Source organism: Sycon ciliatum, chromosome 2, assembly GCF_964019385.1.
Source record: "Sycon ciliatum chromosome 2, ocSycCili1.1, whole genome shotgun sequence".
Classification (NCBI taxonomy): Eukaryota; Metazoa; Porifera; class Calcarea; order Leucosolenida; family Sycettidae; genus Sycon; species Sycon ciliatum.
The window spans coordinates 42,061,624-42,077,077 of NC_088644.1; the positions used below are offsets into that span (position 1 = coordinate 42,061,624).

The 15,454-nt window shown below is 44.9% G+C and overlaps 1 protein-coding gene across 2 annotated transcripts in view; it reads right to left on the reverse strand.

Moving 5' to 3' along the window:
- Window positions 1-14,994, reverse strand: part of LOC135810158 (uncharacterized) — a 20,598-nt gene extending 5,604 nt beyond the window's left edge. The window contains exons 1-2 of one of the 2 annotated variants that reach the window (XM_065323626.1): window positions 14,524-14,994; window positions 1,015-1,120 (exon numbers count right to left, since the gene is read on the reverse strand). In XM_065323626.1, the coding sequence (XP_065179698.1) occupies window positions 1,015-1,120; window positions 14,524-14,783 (366 nt within the window). In that variant the 5' untranslated portion in view covers window positions 14,784-14,994. Of the gene's footprint in view, window positions 1-1,014; window positions 1,121-3,995; window positions 4,539-14,523 lie in introns of those variants that run through there. The other variant, XM_065323627.1, reaches the window with a different exon arrangement.
- Window positions 14,995-15,454: the final 460 nt, after the last annotated feature.

Here is a 15,454-nt window from a genome sequence, read left to right on the forward strand (position 1 = left end):
TCTCTGCCAAACATTCACCGATTTTTACAAACTTGCCACCGCTGGAAAGGTATTTCCAAGACGAAGCTACTAATACCACACTCAAGCCAGCTACCTGCACGGCCTCTGCTCTGCGTGGCCTAGAATGCCGCTCAAAACAGCAGCCATGCGCGAACAGCTCCAGCAAAGTTCAAACAGCCGCCATTCCATTCTCCTTCATCACATCGACTTCAAACCAATACAGCGGAAAGCTCGTTTCAAGCGCAAAATATTGGTGTGCAGCATGCTTGAGTATGACGTAGCACTCCGGGAAAATCCCCTGGCAACTGCGGTGTGAAAATTTGAATTTTTCGATCGGAGTGAATTTTCAGTTTTCCTCCGACCTCGAGTCTCACCACGGTGCCATCGTACCTCGTAGAGACTTTGGATAACTTCGACGTGATAGCCAAGGTTCCCCTCGAAACGTAGATGCTTTGTTTATGAAAATCGGTGAAGGAACACCAGAGATATACCTTTTTAGTGCCACTGTATACCAATCGATTGATATCGATCGATGGGGTCACAAAGGGGTAATACAATGATATAATAATGTAATTCACAGTCACAGTCGAATTCGGATCTCAATTTCGGCTACGTCTCTGTGTCTCTCTTTACATGAAAGTGAAAAGACTACGTCTGTCAAGAGTAAACATTTTTCCAGAATCCTCCAGTAGAGACAGTAGTGCAAATAGCTACCGGTAATATCAAGAGTCCATAATCCCCCAGAGTGCGCAACTTCACTGATCAGATCTGGGACGGCGAAATCCGTGTTGCACGTCATAGTGTGACATCATGAGTAGGGGACGTGTGTCCTTGGTGGACCGCGTCGACGGAATGACGCAAATCCGACCCTAACAAAATATCGTGCATAATGGATTATGCCATCCCCCAACCCCATCCCAGCTGCACACTCTGGGAGATTATAATACTCTTGGTAATATGGATGCTAGCACTGCAGACAGTAAGCATGCTGAAACAACACTAATACCAACGTACAGATGAGTCTGCATCCTCTGCACAGGTGTTGGAGCCCTCCACATTGAGAGCTGTACAGGGATTCCACTTGTAACGTATACCATCGTCACCCAGGAAATCCGTGAATCTGAACAACATGCCAACACACCGAGGATCACAACAGCAAAAACACAAACTTTACACTGGGAATTTCAAACTACTTATTATCGTCAAACTTTTCTACAACAAACCATCAATCTGCATAATATAATTACCGTAAAGTACCGTTGATCCGCCCCCTCTCTAATTCCCGCCCCCTGTCGATTTTCTCCTTGTGAAGCGACTTCGGCGTATACAACGAAATACGATGTTGAACCGACGCATGCACTGCTGTACACAATATTCGCCAATCCAGGATCAAAATGTGCACAATCCAGCACATTGAGTCTGATCCTCTACGTTGTTGTACATCGTACTGCACTTGGCAGCCTTGATCTAATTCCCGCCCCCCCCCCCCCCCCCCCCCCTGCCGAAAACCCAGCTGGGAAGCGACATGGCGTGGGGGTGGATCAACGGTACTTTACGGTATAGGTTATTTTCTTTGACCATTCGCCAACAAGAAAGTTGGATTAAATGTTTGCAAATAACTTTGAGAAAGCACCATCCACTATAAAATAGGATAACGTGAAGGAAGCTGGCCCATACTTGCTTCACCACCATGACTCTATACTACTTTTCATGCCACTTTCAAGCCCTTAACGTCTGCTGAATAGTGAAATCTGCTTGATAAGCAGTCGTTTCTTATTGTTAGATGCTAGCACACTGTCCACATTCACAAGAGTATAGTAGGGTGGAATAATTCAGTATGCAATTTGTACAAATTGAGTGTGCTCCGAGCACTTAATTGATCCCTTTTCTGCATAGTGCGATTTCAATAAACTTGAATGAAGTGTAACAACTCACGGTGAAGAGATTTCGTCAATACTTTTCAATTAACCCCTAATTATCCATTGCATAAATATCCATATTGACAATTATATCACAGTTCGCATATAGCCCAAATAGATAGCTGTAAAAAAAGGTTGGCACCATGAACGATGATCTTAAACCAACTCCCTTCAGTCTCTGCTTGGGAATGCTTTGACTCACCCAATTCCCAGAACATCATATAAAATACATGTAGCTGTCAAAAAGCCTAGAAAGTCGTTATTCAAGCAGTGAATATGACCTCGGGGCACTAAAAGCATGTTGCTATTCGTGAATTGTCGTTATTCAGATAGTCGTTGTATCCAAAGTTAAATGTATACTTAGATGGGTCTTTTCTCTGGGCATGGAAATTCTGTCGCTATTCACGAATTGTCGTTATATCCGCAGCCGTTATCAGCGAAGTTGACCGTAGTATCTAGTTACAGTGGTGGACAGTTACTCGTAACGTGTATCCATTATGTCCTTTTCCTTTCTACATTAATTTTTTTGCCCGTGCAATATTAAAATTTATTGCCACCGAAGGCGTATGCTCTGTTCCCAAAAAACTCTCACACGCTCGTAGTCTTCACTCAGCCTCTCAATACGGCTCACTCAGCCTCCGTAGCTAGGCCCTGCCCAGCTGCCACACACATACACACACACATTCACACAGCTCTAAGGTGTCACTCACTCGGAGCCTGGCAAAGCTATTGACAAACCCAAGGTTTAATTTTGTTTGTTAATATGTAACTAACTTAAACCGTTTTTTACTGTGCTCTGTTGTGTCGGGATTCAACTAAACTCGCCTAGCAACATATGCCATCTTGAAGACCCGGTACAAGAAGTTGACTACAGGCGTCTGCCTAATTGATATGTCAAAAGCCTTTGACAAGATTAATCACTGCCAATTGGTCTGGAACCTATTTGATCTCGGCCTGGAAAATGCCTCCCTTCGCTGGTTCTGCAGCTACCAAAGCAATTGAACCCAGCAAGTGTGAATTGGCCCCACCTACAGTGTTGGTGCTAAGTGCTCATCTGGTGTACTTCAGGGCTCTGTCCTTGGACCGATCCTGTTTAGAATTTACACCGTGTTGTCCCTTCCATAGCCCTACCTGCTCCATCTCTGCAATTTGCCAACAACATTGTCGTGCACTGCCACAAGAAATCAGTGCTAGCCACATCAGCCTGCATATCGAGGGCAGTCACCAATATCGCTGACTGGGTCAAGCATCGACATGCTTCTTAATGATAAGAAGAGCCAGGTCCTGTCAATTGTACCACAATGCAATGCGCGTCAGCATATCGCTGTCCGCTGCAACCAGACAGAGCTTCCCTCCAGCCCAACAGCAAGGTACCTCGGCGTGACCTTTGATGCCGCTGTGAAGTGGGAGGCCCATGTTGACGCAATTTCGAAGAAAGTTGTGCAGAAGATTAGAGCACTATGGCTGTCCCGCGGATGTCTCTGCCTTGGTAGTAGCATCCAGTATGTGAGGTCAGTCATCATGCCTGACCTGCTATACGGATCTAATGCCTTTTTTTCTTTCTTGTTTCTTGGCAACATTGAATTTCATACTAGAATTTTTCCAGTCGGGATACCGGTAGGGTGCCGTATGTCCCATACCGAAGGTTGAAAAAGATCCAACTTCTTTGGGACACTGGAAAGCCGAAATACTGAAATTTACCCATCTACTCCCATACAAAGTCTATCTCTCTGATGTCATAAATCCGGCCTGGTCTGGGCAAGTTAATGACGTCACCATGATGTCACCAAATTTAGTGCAAACTTCAAGCTGGTATAGTTCGGGAACGGCTGCTCTCATCAACCTGGGACTTTCACCATTGGAATCAGTGCATTTTTCGCTACGAGTTGTGAAATTTTCAATTTGGGGTGAACTTTTTAAATAAACATCAACAACAACATCCACACTGGTTGCTCATTGTGTGAGTGCGGCATGCCGATGCCTGTGGTAATGTGTAGATGGCACAGTATAGATGAGTTTCTTTAGAAAATAAAATAATTAGTTTGTTGATCATAGGCCGATAAAGTATAATCTTACTTGTCTATCAGGAAGCCTCGGAGATTGAAGCCAACGAGCACGTTGTCCGGTATACTGGCGCAGGTCATTTTACAGAACGCACTCGTTAGGTTTTCATTCAAATACACCGAGCAGACTCCTCGCACGTCCTCCGAGCTTCTCCACATCTCCGCCCGCCCAGTACAGATGCAGACTACGAGAGACGCTGGCAATAGCCATTTCCCCAACAGTCCCCGCAAGTCACGGGCAGCACGAACTAACTGAGCCATCATGCCGGCGCCGGTACGCGAGTGACTGAATCAAGCTCTAAAATAATTGATGCTAAAGATTTGGATTATTCTACCAAAATTAATAATGACAATTTCTTTCACAGTTTGCTTAGCGTGAATGAAACGATCTCATGGGAGGACTTTTGTCCGTAGATCTAACGTCGGTGCTGGTTCTCTCTCTCAGTCTCAAGTCTCATTCGTACGCGGTCTACTCTCTGGGACTATTGGCAGATCCAGCAGTGAAGAAGACTTCAACTTCAACGACAAGTAACAGCTACTACTAAACTGGTACAGCACTACTTTTAGTGCTACTAGTAGTACAAAAACAACAGTCAGTTACTAGTAGTTGTAGTAGGTGAAGGAACCTGTAAGGCCAAACTAAAGAAGGTGTGTGGTTCGACTAACATGGACATTTTTTTTACGGGCGGGCGGGCGGATTTTTTTTTTTAAATATATTTTTTAGTACATGTAAATACACTGTACTGCCTTTAGACACCCAGTACATCGGCATTATTACGCAGTGTTATGCCATACATGTTGTATAAAGGGATCACTGGCTAATACTTTGAAACATTGTGTAGCTCTGGAACGAGAAGAGAATAACTTCAAGCGGTGACTCTGACTGTCCAAATCATCAAGCAAATGAAGAACGATGCGAGTTGAAAGTAAGTTCGGGAACTACTTCGAACTCAATCGAAGTACAAATTGTACAATGTACCGGTACATGTATTGCTAGTTTGGTGTCGGCGTGCACGAATACATGGGCTTTTTCCATCGACGCTTCCTGTGCTTGCGCTTTGCACACATGGAGCAGCAACTTACCGGTACAGGTGAACTATCGTTCCCAATACACGAGGAAAGCGCAATCTCGTCTGTCCTTCATCCCAAAACAGAAGGCCGTCCTTAAAGGGGAAGTATACCCTAAAATCAAATTTTCACCAGTTGTAGTCTTCGGGGTGCTGAGTCGAATGGTCTTGGTCCGAGGAAGCTGAGACGCTCCCTTCCTACTTGAATCCCAATCGAACTCGCGCACTTCCACCGAAACTGGGTGACTGCGCCCTACTAGATGGGGATTTGTATGCAAAATGTCACTAAAAGCGCCATTTCGTTCTTATAAAAGCACGGATGACCGCGATTGGCCCATATGTTGTAGTCTTTTGGACGCTGAGTCGACTGGTTTTGGTCCGAAAAGGCTGCGATGCAGCGTTCCTCCTTTATTCCCAATCGAACATGGTTGAACAAGCGGTCACGTGCTCCTGCGTACGCCAGTCACCTGGTCACCGTGCCTGCAGGGTACAACTTACTAGCCTGTTTGACCTTTTTTGGGTGCAGTCCTGTCACTCGAGTTGAACTCGAGTTGAACCTTGGTGTGAAAGTTCTCGCCTGCTGGCGCGGTGACCAGGTGATTTGGGCACCCAGGAGCACGTGACCGCTTGTTCAACCATGTTCGATTGGGAATAAAGGAGGAACGCTGCATCGCAGCCTTTTCGGACCAAAACCAGTCGACTCAGCGTCCAAAAGACTACAACATATGGGCCAATCGCGGTCATCCGTGCTTTTATAAGAACGAAATGGCGCTTTTAGTGACATTTTGCATACAAATCCCCATCTAGTAGGGCGCAGTCACCCAGTTTCGGTGGAAGTGCGCGAGTTCGATTGGGATTCAAGTAGGAAGGGAGCGTCGCAGCTTCCTCGGACCAAGACCATTCGACTCAGCACCCAGAAGACTACAACTGGTGAAAATTTGATTTTAGGGTATACTTCCCCTTTAATCTGGAACGAGGCAATCACTCTCAACCGGACGGTGACTTCAAAATAAGTCTCGCCAGTCTGCCGGTGGTCGTATCGAGTAGACTCTACTACCAGCACAAGGCAGCAGTCGCACCACTCACTGCACTGCACTGCAGTACAACTAGCTACAAGTCAAGTCCAAAAGGAGCCGCCTGCGTCCGCAGACTCACGCTGCACAACACGTAGACGTGGACGTGTTCAGTCCACGTACGTCAGTCACACGACAGCCCGCCGAAAAAAAGTTACGGTCGGGCTGAAAAATGTACGGTCGGTCGGGTGAGTCGAACCACAGACCTTCTTCAGTGTGGCCTAATTATTTTTTTCATGGATTCCCTCACGTCACGTGAGTGTGGCAGGAGAAACAGAGCTCTAGTCTAGAGCTAGCGACACTCTTCTGAGTTTTGTACAAGTAGGTAGATCTACATGTGCATGATCATGATGATGTAGCGACTAGAGCCAGTTTCACGTGAGCTGAGGCCGCTGAGGCGTCGATTTGTTGTAAAAAATGTGCATACAATGATACATGTATAAACAGTCATTACCAGGGAGTAGTAAAATACACTACTCCCTGGTCATTACGATCTACTGACAGTACTGTACTGATGACTGCATACTTAGTACTACTATACTAGTAGTAGGCAGTTCTAGCCCTTGGCGGCATAATATTTGGCATAATCTTGGGATTTCGTCAAAAAATTATGCTCCGGCATAATAATGTTATACGGATTCCAACGTGTAAGGTCGGCATTATCTTTCCGTTTAGACAATACTTATACTTAGGGGCATAATACAGCTTTGTCAGAAAGCCTTCAGATGTGTGTGTTTTTTTAATACCCCAGTTACGTCTCCTTGTCAGACTCATAGCCCTTGGCGGATTATGCCGGCATAATCTTTGGCATAATCTTGGGATTTCGTCAAAAAATTATGCTCCGGCATAATAATTATACGGATTCCAAAGTGTAAGGTCGGCATAATCTTTCGGTTTAGACAAAATTATGCTTAGGGCATGGCCGTGTGTGTATGCGTGGTTTCTCAATCCTCTACATGTACATGTACATGTATGTACAGCGTGAATACATACATTGTAGTGGAACCGAGCATAATTCAGCATATTTGTTGGCATAATTGTGGCATAATCAAAAGCATAATTTGACGATTGGCCGAGCATAGTCCGCCAATGGCTAGGCAGTTCACTTCCCCGACAGTTCCTTTGAATTACATGATTATTGAATAATTATTGTTGCATTAGAATCAACTCATAAAAACTCCAAGTCAATCTCCAATTGACACAAACCTCGTTTATTCAACATAATCATATCCTATCCAATAAAAACAGTTCATAAAAACAGTTCATAAAACAGTTTATAAAAACAGCTTTTTGCGATCGGACCCAGTCCGCATAACCAAGAGAGCTAGCTCCCTTGGCTGCTGTTGGAATATTCAAGAACGGGCCTTCCAGATAAGGTCTAACAAGGAGAAGTGGCTATAGTTATGAAAAGAACACCGGTAACCATGGAGATAGACCACACTCTCATATAGTTACTGGTTATAAAAAGACCGAATAAGGAAAATGATCTGATAGCCTATGAAGAGTAAAAGAAATTGAACTAATGACAACAAATACTCGTCCAGCACAAGAGTTGTCATAGAAACACAAATAACAGCTGTCCACTAATTTTGTTGTTGGAGATTGAGTAGGAGTTTTTACTGGTTGATTCTAAATACAATAAATGCTCCGGCCTTGGGTTTATGACCAATAAAAACTCGGGGGACCTCGGTTTTTATAATAGTTTTTATTGGTCATAAACCCTCGGCCTCCTCATTTATTGTATACATAAAGAAGCGACCCGGTGGAGCTTCTCCAGAAAGGGAAACAAAGAATACACGACTGACAGTACAATAACAAGAAGACTCAAACAACTGTAAAAAAAGAGAAGAAACACATGAGAACGAGTTATGCAGCAACTATCCACGACTGTAACGAGATGATAAACGGTCAGAAAGTGCGATAATAGGGCACAAAGCTGACAGGCTACTGAGACATTCAGCGACATTTTATTACTGGCTCAGTATCCGAGTTTAAACTCCAACAACTCCCTGGTATAATGAGGGTCAGAACCAGGGCTAACACCCATACGGTTCAAATGGTCGCAAGACCTAGTGCCTGGGCTCTGTCATTCAACCGTGGATTGGTACATGGTTGTAAGTAAAGGTCACTGTTTCCGAATACGGTCCTCCGCCTTGCAACATGCTGTCAGCCAACAAGAATTCTGTTTTCAAAAAAACAAGGTTTATCTCCATGTAATACTATGACGATCTACACATGTATGAACAGTCATTACTCATGACTCTGAGAGCTGATGTCGACGCGAGAGACATTTACGACATTCCACAGTAACAGTTACTGCCCCAGCCAGCAGAAACCTGAACATGTGTAATTTTTTCAAAAATTATTTTTTCCCTCGAAATTGTTTCTACACTATTAATCATTCAAGTTATCAAGTTTGGTGGCAATCTGATAAGCGAAAGCATGGAAAATAGAGTTTGAAGTCACACAGGTCAAGATTCGGTACAGTTGGCGCCGCATCCATGCCTAGTGACTCCATGCAAGTTGATCCTACAGTTTCTAATTGTGATGTGGAACAGGTACATGTAAGTAAACAGAATGCAAGTCAGGCTTGCCCTCTTGGTGCTGCAGGCATGAGTAGTTCAGAAGTGTGACGATATTCCGTATACATCACTACCTTCTTTACAACACCAGAGTGCAAAACGATGATTGGTGGCTGGCCTTCCAAATTGTGTTCAGGGACCTCTGTGCTGGCAGTTTGAGTGTTGTCCCAAAGCTTGCCATACTGATAGATGTACTGACCAATACTACTGACATCCACTCCCTTGCACACTTTCACTCAGACCATGATTTCAGCATAATTGTATTTCAATGATATGAGCGAATACTCGCGTTTTGTAGCACGTGAAGATGTTGCCCCAAAGCGTTCAGCCGGTTTGAGTTTTTAGGGATCCCCTTTCTCAGCACAGGCAGCAGCCAGCTTGGCGTCGTCTGACAAGGTAGAGTCCTGATAATACTACGCTGTTTTGCGCCGTGAGAAGCCCTCCGTCAGTGTCTGCAGCATCATTGTTGCCGATGTAGAAAATACTAGAAATACGGATCGCTCAGCGGGTCGACATTCAGCTTCTCCTCGCAGTCGCTCTTACTCCAGCACTGACTATCGTCGTCACCAGTATCCAGTGTCGATTTTATGAGGGCTCTTCATTGCTATGCATATGAGACTCGCCACTGCTGGACAAACTCAGCGAGATCGCCACCAAAGAAATAATTCCGATCGCGAACTAACTTTCAGCGCCGCTTCGTACAGGGAGTCTCACGCTGACAACTCTGGACCTAAGCCTTTGTCGCGACACCTGTCGCCATCGCTGTGTCTAAACTCAACCTCCGTGTGACGAGCTCTCACCTAGCGCTAAAATCAATTGACCAGCGACATTTGAAGACACTTGAAACTCCTTTGACAACAAAGACACCCACTCGATCGAAAAAGAATCTTCCACCAGCTCACTGCGCGTCCCAAACTTTGACGTCACATTTTGATGATTGATATCAAGTACACAAGTGCTGGTTTTCGCTGGCCGGGGCTCAGTTACATTGTACCTTGGTTACTGAGTTAGTCAGTGTCCATCATGTCATTGTCCATACTCGTGGCGGAGTCATGCAAAAGAACCATGAGCAGGACTACGTGCATGACTGTGTGTGAGTTGTGTTCCAATCCTATGCAACTTGGGTTTTGTTCGCCCGTAAAAGAGCACCATTATTTGCGCAGTCACAGAGTAAGTCATGAAAGCCTTTATAATTTTGAGGTTTGAAGGTCCTACATTTTCCATGTCCCCTGCAGCTGGTCCTATTCAGAACCCATGCGTCAGTCATAACACTCTGTCTAGTCCGGGATTGGCTCGACTCAGAGCTTGTTGTGAAACCACAAGTTCTCGAGAGTGAAAGGCCTTCTCGCTTGTGACATTGTGTTCGTTCCAATGCAGTTGTATCCTGACTCCGCCGTACCGCTGATGTTGACGACGTGGCATACGCTACATGCGCTATGTGCGGTTTGCTGTGTGCGCTGTAGTTGTATGTTGTATGTGTATGCTTTTCTCATACGCTGTCATTGTCACGCTATAACTACCTGGTGGTTTTAGTGTTAGTTATTCATTCATTGTTATAGTCGATCGAAGTGAAATATACTGTCAAGAGTGAATAGTTGTCCTCGTGCCGTGTGGTCGTTCGTTCCTGACACTTTAGAGAACCAGAGGGTTCACAACAGAGCTACAGTCGTCCCTCTCTAATCCGGCACTTGTTTATCCAGCACCCTTGCAAACCAGCACACTTTCTGGCAAAACGGATTTTTTCAGTTCATTTTCTACGCTTTAATCCGGCACTTGAATTTCGCCTCCAGCAGCGATTTTCTACAACAAATCACTGAAACTGTACACAATTCGATTTTCTAATCCAGCAGTTGTACATCGCAGACTGTCAGGGACCATTGTAACATAAACAACACATGCAACATACACTTGGGAATATCCTATGCCAGTACATAGGATATTCCTAAGTGTATGTTATAGACATGCATTCCACAAAGTACTTGGTTTGACACAGAAAATCCCTACATTTCGACGTACGACACAAACATGTATGATAACATGTGGGCCGGGTTGGAGGGCAGGATTTGATAATCCAGCACCCTTGTTTATCCAGCAGAAAATGCCGTTGCAAAAGGTGCCGGATTAGAGAGGGACGACTGTACAAGTAATAGTTGTACGCAAGCGCAAGAACGGCATGACAAGGTGAACAGTTATCACTCATGTTATCTTCAGACACCAACAAAATGAACACTGGCAACCAGGAAATGGACAATGCTCTGGATACAGTTAATTTGTTGCAGTACGGAGCTGCTCATAATATAACACCGTCATAAGTATTACCAACGGCTGGCTCTCATCGTATCTCTCTAACCGACATCAGCTTGTACGCCTCGCAACTGTGTTGTTGGAGCCTTCTGGAGTCCCCCAGGGTTCAATCCTTGGGCCACTGCTATTTCTCCTGTATATTAATGACCTCCCCGATATTGCCCCTGGTGTCAGCCTTTTCGCGGACGACACAGCTCCGCTTTGCTCCAATGCTTGCCCTATACGACTGCATGAAACCATGCAAAACAGCATTGGCAAGGTTATAACCTGGATGCATGATTGGAAGTTGCAGCCAAACGTTCATAAAACGGCAGCTTTGTACATTTCCTCTTCTCCCCTTCCCTGCCACTTTGCTTTCCTTCTTCAAGTGTTGCTATTCGTATTGTTGAAGAGCATAAGCATCTTGGCGTTGTTATTGACTTTAAATTGTCGTGGCCATCCCATGTGCAGTATGTCTGCAAGCGCACAAGCTCCATCCTTAGGGCTCTTCAAGCCCACTGTAGACATCTTCCTCTTTCTTGCAAACGCTTGTTTTATCGTTGCTATAATATTGCCCTTACTTGACTACTGTGATACTGCTTGGTCTGGCATAACTACTACTGTATTGAACAAGCTAGAAAGTAGAAACCCATAACCGCATGCTCCTTAAAATCCTATTTAGCAAAGATCGTCGCTTTCCCTCCGCTAGCCTTTACGAAATTGCCAAGATCAGTCCCCTTTCCACTCGACATAAGTACCACCTCTGTGTTCTCATACATAAAATATTACAAGTGCAAAATAAAATACCCTTGCATGTGCAGGCTTATAATTGGTTCTCCGCAGCACGGAATACCCGGAACTCATTCAGTCTCCAAAGCGCTGCCTCCACTCTATTCACTAGATCCCCGACCTTTGCTGGCTAGGTGTTTTCGGCAACATTACCAACGCAGTCAACTTTTATGTTTATGAATCTATGTCATTCGGATCTTCCCAAGTTGTACAATGTACTGTTGAGATACCGAATTCAAATAAATCAATACCATACCATACCAGGCCAAGACCAGCACGTCGATGAATAATTGTGTTGCTAAAATCTCTCCTCAATTTTAGGTTTCATGTATTTGCATGACATCCTGCTGGTTTGTCTCCTCCTTTGCCTTCTTCGCATTTTATTTGTATTATTTTATCTGTTTTACTGCTGTGGTTGGCTTTCACCCTTGTCTCAGTTTTACTGGCCGTCATCATGAAGTGCCATGAGATAATGATATAAATACAAAATACAAATACAATGTAGCATGATGGATGCAGCGAATGGGATTTTCGGTCTTTGGACACTTGAGGTGGGTCTTGTCTACTCACCTCACACCGCTTTAGGAGCATCTCAACCTTGGTCGTTGGAGGTGGTGACGTTCCCACGGATGCCGAAAACTCGGCCTCCAGCCGAGTCTCACGCGAACCGTGAATTGTTTTAGGAGGAGGAGCTGCGTACTGCCACTACTCCCTAATCCACTATATCTAACATCAAGGAAAAAGAAAATCGCTGAAAGTTGAAAGAAGAAAAAAACCGATCGAAGCTTTTCTGAGCTAAACGTTTCCGATCCCTTCATCATGAGTTCTTAGCGGGAATGAACCGTAATGACTAAAAAGCAAATAAGCGGGCAAAGAATTGAAGGACAGACCGTACCAAACATCGCCCTACAAGGACACCTTCGAGTTTGCTTTATGACAAATAATTGAAGGAATCGGATTTCTAGTCCAATGGTTACATGTGCTGCGATAATGTCGTTAGCCTGAGGGCAGCTGCTACCTTGCCTCAGTCGCCCACCACTGGCACCAGTGCAGCTGAGGACGAGCGCTGAATGCTCGACGTGCAGAACCCGATCATCATAGCACCTTTCCTCTCTGGTGCTTTCCAGTGACGGGCGCCAGAGAATCAGGATCAAGTCTACCTTCCCAAACTTCACTAGCAGCCACGTTCAACCGCGCATTATCACCTGTAATGGCTGTGCGGTGTAGGAAGTGCTCACCTTTTTGCAGCTGTATTGCCTCGCATCATGTGGGTAAGCACCCTCAGTAGTTGTAGACATTCATCCGGTACTCTCACAACTCGTGTTATCCACAATATACATGGAGGTATTTTCTGCGGCTCTGCAGCTCCTTGAGCTACAATAGTTATAATAGTATAGCTTATTTTACTTATAGCTTATAGCTTACAAATACATTTCATGTGTTCGGGAAACGAGTAACAGAGTACTAAGGAAGAAAATGAACAAAAGAAGCAGATACAGCAATGGCGAAAGTCACGGGGTTGGTGTGCCATCAGTGTAGTGAGTGTACGACCCCTAACACCCGATATGGCTTCAGTGCAATTTCTTATTTGGGCACTGCCAGATGGAATACACTTCTACCGGCTTGCCGCATGTCTAGTTCACCAGCTGATTTTCGCTCATCCATCAATTATACCTGCAGGGTTCCCTGTAAACAGGCGCTGACGCCTGTTGGAAATTCCCAAGTAAAAGAAGAATAAAATAATAATACAGTAATGACGAAAGTGCACACGGTGGGAATGTTTGAATTCGTGGAGACAGGTTATATAAGGGATAGATTGCGGTGAACAGTTCCATAGCATGCTGGAAAGGTAGAGAGGGGGAATACCCGACAGGTTATATAAGGGATAGATTGCGGTGAACAGTTGCATAGCATGCTGGAAAGGTAGAGAGGTAGAGAGGTAGAGAGGGGGAATACCCGACACCGTTGTACTTTTAAATGTTCAGTTTGTTTGGTCAGTTCCAGGACTTGAAGACAAAGACAGAAAGACATGTTCAAGGCATTCAGGAAAAGCTATCCATGCTGGGGCCCCTGATCTTTCAGTACATCTCATCAACTCGTTGCATGTGCGAGTTTGCCACTAGCTGACCAGTCGTCTGAATAACTACATGTGGTTGTGTTGCGTTGCTGACCGAGACTGCCTCTATGAGTAACACTGTGCGAATGACGTACATTGGCATAGCGAGCGGATCACCTTGTATTGTGCCCTCTTGCGGTAGCAGGACCTCAAAAACAGCTGTGCGGGAAAGGGTATGTGTTGATGATGGAAGGAGCTAGTTGCACATTCTTGAAAGAATGCAATGCTACTGCTAGCGTCTGTCTTTGTGCCAGCACGGTGGTAATGGTTGTGCATTCCGTAGATTGCACAGTGAGATTTGAAAACACAATGAACAGGTGCGCAGAACTCGCAGTCACCCACCTGAATCAGCTCTGCGCCCCTGGAGGGAGTAGGTATTTCATGTGAACCAAGCTCTACCAATGAACATATTTTCACATATGCTTTTGGTATGGTATGGTATTGATTTATTTGAATTCGGTATCTCAACAGTACATTGTACCACTTGGGAAGATCCGAATGACATAGATACATAAACAAAAAAGTGGCAATTATTACCGGGAGGCAGTAGTAGTAACATTCTTCGTCTCCACGTCGAGTGAAAATTAATCCATTAAAAACAGTATTTTAAACTCGTCAAAATTAATCTTACTTGTCTATCAGGAAGCCTTGGAGATGGAAGCCAATGAGAACGTTGTCCACACTGGCGCAGGTCATTGTGCAGAACGCACTGGTTAGGTTTTCATTCAAATACAATAAGCAGAATGCTTGCACGTCCTCCGAGCTCCTCTGCATCTCCGCCTGTCCAGTGCTAGTGCAGACGTACAGTACAAGGCACGCTGGTAACAGCCCTTTCCTCAACAGTAGTCCGTTCAGGTCATGGGGCTCCCGGGGACGAGCTAACCGAGCCATTATGCCGGTGACAAGTGACTGGTTCAAGAGATAACGATACTGAAGATTTAGAGCGACAAAAATACTATGACAAGTTTGTCGCAAAGTTAGCGTGAATGGAACGGGTTGATCTCATGCAAGGAAGGACTTTTGATCGGGAATGGACCGCGTAGATCTACCTTCAATTCTGGTTCTCCCTCTCAAAAACTCTCATTCGTACATGACCTACTCCAGAAGTGAAGAAGACTTCAAGAGTAAAGAAAAGTAAAACTAAAAGCATTTTCATCGATTTCGTCCCGTCACGTGAGTGCGGCAGATACGAAACAGAGCTACATTCTAGTTGTACATGACTACATTGTAGCTGGAGCCAGGTGCACGTGAGGCACAGTCATGACTCCGACTTCTCAAGACCATCACGACATGTACGTCGACTCATGATCCTTCTGTCACTTCGGTAGTACTAGTTCCAGGGAAGAGAAGAGTAGAAACAGACATGAAGCAGACAAAGGCACGTAACGGTGCATTTTTCTGGCTGCCATTGGAGCTGGAGATAGAAATAATTACACTGGGCTGCTCAAGGAGGATGGTGAGCGACCCAATTTGCGAGAAGGCAAGATTGTAGTGTCATGCTGCATTGAAATCAGAATTCTACTGTCATAATCATGATGCTCTTGATGCTCACAGTACATGTA